Consider the following 7,500-nt stretch of genomic DNA (forward strand, 5'->3'; position numbering starts at 1 on the left):
TAAGAATGCACACTCACCATCAACCAGAACATCATTCCTCACAATCAACTCAGTACACAAACTCTTCCTTGTGATGCCACTGAGCGATAAAATACATAAAACAAGGTCATTAGAAAAAAACAAACAACAAAACCAACCTTTGTTTCAACAATCGTACTAAATGTAAGGGGCTTCAACCCTCCACCAAATGCTCAAAAATGGAAGATTCCACATATAGAAAATTGCATTTGCTGAAAAGACACGGCATCCTTTTCTTCGTACTAACTGAAACCTACTTCAACATCTCCCACATAGATATCGAGCTGAAAATTTTAAAAATTCACCGTTATCCGTGCAAATCACACGGGCTGAATTAAAAGAGGGACAGCTATTTTTCTTCATGACTCCTTTACCGTAGATACCAAGGGCATATTTTCCAATGGCTAGTGTGAATCTGGGTCACTATTCAACAAAATTAATGACATAACCATTGTTGATTTCTATAGATCTCCTTAAGAATCTCTATTGTACTTAGAAACAAAGTCAAGTCCTTCTTCATAAAGCATAACCAAATGAACACAGTGATGGCTGATTTTAATCTTCCTTACGCGAGCGGCCAACAAACACATTGAAGCCAGAGAATTATATCCCTATACCAGATCTGCTATTTAACTTAACCGATGAATTTTTCCTATCCAAATTTGTGCTTCAGTCAACAAAACAAAACAAAAATATCTTGGATCTGATATTAACAAACCACTCAAGTTCCATTATTAGCATTTCAGTTGAAAAAGCTCTTCTTTCTGACCAGGACATGGTATTCTGCAACTTCAGTTTGCGGCATACCAAAGCCAAACCAGTCTCTCTGTTTGATGCCATCAATCTTCACAAAGCAGATTAGGGAGCAATTAGACAAGACTGCTCCTTAATACACTTCCTTTCATAGTATTTGTAATCTATCATGTATATATATATATATATATATATATATATATATATATAAATCCATATTCTGTGCAATAAATTTATATATATATATATATACATCTAATGTAGGATAAAATTTTTCGAAAAAAATTCTATCAATGGCCAGCATATTAAAAAATACCTTTAAAGGTTAAATTTATAAACAATTTAAAAGTAAGGGCAAAAGAAAAAATTTCTAATGCCAAACTATGCCGAAAATAGACACAACGTCAATAACCATGTAATTTATCACTACAAGCACGCGTTTCGAAGAAAGCCGACAGAAATTTCTTGACGTTGTGTCCATTTTCGGCATATTTTAGCATTAGAATTTTTTTCTTTTGCCCTTACTTATAAATTGTTTATATATATATATATATACATATAAATTTGACATGGGCGATTCTTTCTTGTCTTGGGATTCACGGTCAAACGGCTGGGTGGAACTGCGCGAAAAATTACACAGATGTGTAGAATGATCTGGTGGTGATGCTAGGCTTTGCATTTTTTCATGCTAGGCTTTGCATTTTTTCATGCTAGGCTTTGCATTACCCAGACAATCTACTATAATAATACTCTTGTGTTTATGAATGAGAAAGGAAGGGGTAATAGATGAATAAGGAAGGAGTGATAGATGAATAAGGAATGGGTGATGTCATACTTGGTAGTCGGATGATTAAAATTGCACGCTGACAAAAATAAATCAAGCAGAGTCTCAACTCTGTATGAATATATGTGTGTATATGTAAAGGGTGGGTGTGAATGTGTGTGTATATAAAGGGTGTGTGTGAATGTGTGTGTGTATGTGTGTATGTGCGTGTGCACGCACAATGAAAGTGCGGTGGCTCATCTTTGTTCGCTTAGTATTTGGTTTTATTTTTTGATTTGGATGAATCTTGGTTGTTTTTTTTTTGGTCAGTTATTTTTAGCGTTTTGACATAAAAAAAAGTCATTCTAAAATTGTTTTTTAACGTAAGCATGCCCAAACAATTCGAATGCTTACACAGAGCAAGTTTTACAGCCACATCATCCAAACCTTCCGGGTGAAACCAGGCTTAGCTGCTAGTATATATATATATATATATATATGTGTGTGTGTGTGTACGAGTGAGTAGGCAAACGAAAGAAGGGCACTCAACACATTTATTGGGAGTTATATTTATGGATCAAAACAGTTTAATTCAGACTCATTGGCACTCTGATTTTCGAGCGTGTGGCTATTCTTTGGCCACTCACAAGGCTTTAGTCGTAGAAAACACTCGCCCAAGGTGAGATGCAGTGGGACTGAACTCGGAACCATGTGGTGAGAAAGCAAACTTCTTGTCACACATGTAATCATTCTTCATCTTCTGAAGAGAATGCAGTAACTCTTCTGCATGAACCTCTCAAAATCCGAGACTTTGCTCTGATGCATACTCTAAAGTTGCCTCAGAATTGTACCTGCCAGCATAATATGCATGATTACATCAATCAGTCATCTAGCATTCGAAACAGCTGTAAAGATTTTACTTGATTGCATCATGTAAACTGCATGCTTAACTTTACAAATAAATACTTTTCTTACCCCTGTTATCATTTGTCTTTCTTTCGATTTACTTATACGTACATACACACGCACACACACATATACATAAATTTACACATGCACACACACACACACACACACAACACACACACATATATATAGTGAGTGTATAAATATATTTTTATACACGCGCGAGAATATCTTTGTCAAAAGCGCAAAAGTAGTATCTTACCTATAAGTGATCCACACAAACAAATCTGTAGCGGTGCTTCTGTTTAACACCTAAACATAGCTCGATCGCACGCTAAGTACAGGCGTATTGTTTCATTTCTCTCCCTATTTTAATACTATTGCAACAGATGTTGTTTCCTTGGACACACAAATTGCTTACTTACCCCGCTTTAAACTACCCAACACATCATTTATCCTCCACTTGTTACCTCTTTTGTGTTTCCCTTCAATGAAATCACACATTACAACACTTCACACTGGTCTTTATCCAAATGCATACAACTGAATATAATCCCTCCTTCGTTTTTCTTTTTCTTTCCTAAGACTATGATCTACTAAGATCGAATCAACCGCCTTGAGCTCACTAACTTTGGGTAGCAATCAAACGTTATAGGCGACTTCTCTTTCAAGTATTTGCCCATAGAATATATAATAAAAAAGTAGACACAAATACATACAGACATATATAGTGAGTCCTATCCTTAAGTAGTTTAATTATTATCTGTTAAGGCATGTTATAGTGAATGCCACATATAGTGAATATAATGTACAATTGCTGTTGATATGTTCCCTAGCTCAGTCCCAAGATCAAAACTAGACCCGCGATCAGACAATTTAGTTGTGATTAACCTATCTTTTTAAAGTTAGGCTTTTTTTTTCAGATTACATTATCCTAATGTTATTCGTTTTCTTATTTTTTAATGATATAGTAAGATTAGGAAGAGATTTGAGTGCTATTTCCGGGAAGTAGGATTATCATATAGGGCCGTTCATATCATGTATAGGGTATATCACATAAATGCTTCATAGACAAATCTTAATATTAATTAAGGGTGTTCATTGATAATCAAATAATAAATAACAGAAAATGAAGGCAAATCAGATAAGCCTATTGAGAAATCTGAATTAAAATAGAGAAAATATTTACATGTTTACATTTATGTATAGCAAAAATAATTTACATTTCTCTCAAACAAAAACAGATATTTTCTTTTGAAAGTAAGTCATTCAGTTTTGTTTCGTTTATATTCTGCTGTTTTTTTTTTTTAATTAAAATTTTCATAGTGATTAATATTGTCTTTTTTCTTTGTTCTTTATATCTGAGAAATTCACGTTTTGTTTTGTTTTGTTTTTTATTGTTGCTGTCTTTATCAAATGCTCAACTTATTGGCTTCCCAATTTTTTCTTGGTTTCTTTTTCATTTTTTTTTTCACAAGCATTTACAGTTACGGAATAGATAACGACAGAGAAACATTTTGCTTGAATTTACGTTCTTTACCCCCTTCCCCCACTTCTTAGTTCACTTTCTGATTTCAAATATATGAAACACCGGAACGTCTTCTGAGACTCTGGAAATGGTGTATAGATGGAAACAGAAAAGTGAAGGTATAATAAACCTTTTTATAAATCTTGTTCATTTCCTTTAAAAAAATTACCGTAATCATTGTTTTCTTTTTTCTTTTTTTTTTCATATTACAATTACTGTTGTTTAAAATCAATTTTTCATGATCATTTTCAATTAATCTTTAAGTTCTGGTTTTGATATAACAGAAATTCGAACCGGTTTTTGCTTGTCCAAACACTCTGGCACTGAAGAATTAAGCGGATAATGGCGATGTGACAAAGTGAGATCATCTGCCGCGGCCACAGTATTTCGACAAAAAAATCCGCGAATCGTGTACTTGTATTGTGAATTGCCGTATGCATATAAACAAGGGTTTATAAACGAATTTGCGTGACTGAGAAGAATAGCGGCAAGTAAAACATTATGCGGTAGTAAGATTTCGGTTCCTTTCAGCAACATAATGCAATTTGATATGTGAATGGGGAACCAGCAAACGACAAATAAGCAAATTATTATCACGAGGCTTTTGGCTGCTTTTATTTCTTTATATAGTTTTCTTCGAGCAAATTTTTTTCTGCTGTCACCGCCAACATTGGGCTGCATCGCTGATATTTGTTTTAGTTGCGCCATGACTATTTTAAAGATGTGTACATAGATCACTAACATGACAATCAACGGGAATAAAACACAGCCCAAAAAGTTGAAATAGACCATATACTGTAAGTCAATGACGCTCATGAAGCTGCAAAATTTTTCCTCGGACGGTCCCATGTTCCATCCCATGATTGGCACGAGTCCAATAATCAAAGCTACAGTCCAGCTTATGACAACCAGCATGAGAGAAAATTTAATTGTGAAATATTTTTCATATGTAAAGGGATAGTTAATGGCAACAAAGCGATCTATTGCGATGACAAGAAGTCCATTTATGGAACATTGAGTCAGCAAAACAATACAGGAGTTGACGAGTACACAACCACTGAAATGATGTGGTAAGCCTTTAAAACTGAGAACTGCCAGTGGTGCCGCCAGAAATCCTACAAGTAAATCAGCAACAGCAAGACTTCCAATAAAGCAGTTAGTTGTGGTCTGTAGCTTTTGATTGCGACGAATTGCTAACAATACGAGAAAGTTACCAACTATAGACATTACAGCAATTACTGTTTCACATGTTATGTATATTATAGAGCCAGTGTCCATTATTGCTATTTTGTCAGTATTGTTGTTATCATTTATATTTCATCACAAATAAAAAGGCAATTATCAGGAGAAACATTTTAAACAAGCTCCATATTTTCAAAATACCATTGCATTTTCAATGGCATAGAGGAAAATTTATTTATATATATATATATATATATATATATATATATATATATATATATATATATAATATAATATAATATAATATAATATTAAATAATATAATATAATATATATAATAATATATAATATATAAATATATAAATAAAATAATATAATATATATATATATATATATATATATATGGTGTGTTGTATGTATGTATGTATGTATGATGTATGTATATATATATATTGTATTAAAAATGTGTATTTATACATTTACATGAATATTTTAGAATCTATGCTGGAATAATTTCAAAAGAGAAACATTATTTTTCACTGTTTCCTTATAAAACAGGGTTTGATTTCTTTTGGATGTAAAATAATCATTCAGTCAGTGGTTCATTGTCCTTTTTCCTTTTTTGTCTGTATGTACATAAGTGGGAGAGTGGTATTTGTCTTTTTCTTTATATATATATATATATACATTTAGTATTTCAAAATAAATGTTTTTCTTTCTTCAGCAGTTGAAAATTATAATATGAATAAAATTGGCTATAATCCTCGAATAGCATCCTGATTATAGACAATATTTAATTACACGTATACATTTCAAGTAATCCAGGGGATTGCCTATGTTCATCTGTGAAACTTCACGCGTTAAGTTCTATCTAATAATTTTGTTTACAAAGTGGGACGGCACAATTAGTGTCGATAAAAGCAATTCATTCAGCATTTTTTTTTTTAGAAACAAGTTTTACATGTACTTTTTTAAACAGGAAATAAAACATTATCGTAACCGGTCATTTCTCCGTAACCAGACACATTTTGAAATACTGTAGGAAGTAAACAAGAAAAAAGAAAGAAAGAACAAATGAAAATCGTCCCATTCAAAGGCAAATCAATTGGAAAAATAATGTCGGTAAATATTTCGAATACGATAGTCATTAAAAGTGTGGACACAGCTATGTACAGTATATAATTTATAAAGAATATAACAGTTTATAATTTATAAAGAATACAACAGAATATAATTTATAAAGAAACATATTTGTCTTTTAAAAATTAGCATCATTTCATAAATATCGTTAATAGAAACTTTAAAGAAATAAAAAAGGAAAATTAATATACTTAGACCTGCTTTTAAAACGTTCCTTTCATTAATTTTTCTTTTGAAATGTTATATATATATATGATTAAGAAGTATACTTTGCAACCGTACGCTTCGACGTTCGAAGTTTTGCTTCTTTTTTTTTTTGATTTGTTTTTTTTGTGTTTTTTTTGTGCAGTACCTAGAATTCCCTTGTGTTTTGCAAGTATGGAATTTGGTAGATGAATAGTTGTATAAAAATCGGTTGTGTGTGGAAGCGTCTATGTGTTTATATCCGTGTTTGTTTACTGGTGTCGAAATCCGTTTCTTTATGTCAAAACTGTTACTTAACGATTCGAAAAAGTACCTGGCTGAGATAAGTACTGAAGTCGATATAACCTACTCAACTCTTGGAGGTGGTACACCAGCATGGCCGCACTCCAATGATTGAAGCCAGCGAAAGAACAAGAGCAAAAAAGAAATTTTATGAATAATACCTGCTAAAAAAATTGTATACTATACTTCTCTCGTCTATAAATCCAAGTGTGTGTGTGGTTATATATATATATATATATATAATATGTAAATATATAATATTTATTGGGTAACTGTGTGGTTTGTATAATTGATATTCTCTCTAGTCAAATATTTTCTGTATTATCAGAAGAAAACAAGTATGTCCTGTATCTTGATATGTGCGATAGATGTATCAGTCGATCTTAATTTCACCGTAGCTGCAAATCCACTGCTGTCACTATTTCTCGAGTTGAATGAAGTAATCGACAAAATAATAGATCCTGATGCATTTAGATCTGTTACTATTTAAAAAGAAGAAGAAGAAAAAGAGAGAGAAATGATTTTATCGCTTCCTTCTTTGGATATTGTATGTGTATGTGTGCGCGTGTTTGTGTATGCGCACACACACACACGCAGACACACATACGGACACACACGAACACATACATTCATACGTATGAAACTGTGTTTTTTCGTCGTTATAAACATATAAACTCTATTTAATGAATTGAGCACTTTTTATTCTTCTTTGTAAATTCAAACG

The 7,500-nt window shown here is 32.3% G+C and overlaps 1 protein-coding gene and 1 long non-coding RNA gene across 3 annotated transcripts in view; both read right to left on the reverse strand.

The window, feature by feature from the left end:
* Positions 1-3,830: 3,830 nt before the first annotated feature.
* LOC115214066 (adenosine receptor A2b-like) lies at positions 3,831-5,372 on the reverse strand. Its single transcript, XM_029783107.2, has one exon. The coding sequence runs from the start codon at positions 5,244-5,246 to the stop codon at positions 4,221-4,223; it is 1,026 nt and encodes a 341-aa protein (XP_029638967.1). The 5' UTR covers positions 5,247-5,372; the 3' UTR covers positions 3,831-4,220.
* Positions 5,373-5,633: 261 nt separating this feature from the next.
* The window catches only part of LOC118764294, a 36,624-nt gene continuing 34,757 nt past the window's right edge, over positions 5,634-7,500 (reverse strand). The window contains exon 3 of one of the 2 annotated variants that reach the window (XR_005000098.1): positions 5,634-6,186. This is a non-coding gene — a long non-coding RNA (uncharacterized LOC118764294). Of the gene's footprint in view, positions 6,187-7,047; positions 7,259-7,500 lie in introns of those variants that run through there. The other variant, XR_005000099.1, reaches the window with a different exon arrangement.

Source organism: Octopus sinensis, linkage group LG7, assembly GCF_006345805.1.
Source record: "Octopus sinensis linkage group LG7, ASM634580v1, whole genome shotgun sequence".
NCBI lineage: Eukaryota > Metazoa > Mollusca > Cephalopoda > Octopoda > Octopodidae > Octopus > Octopus sinensis.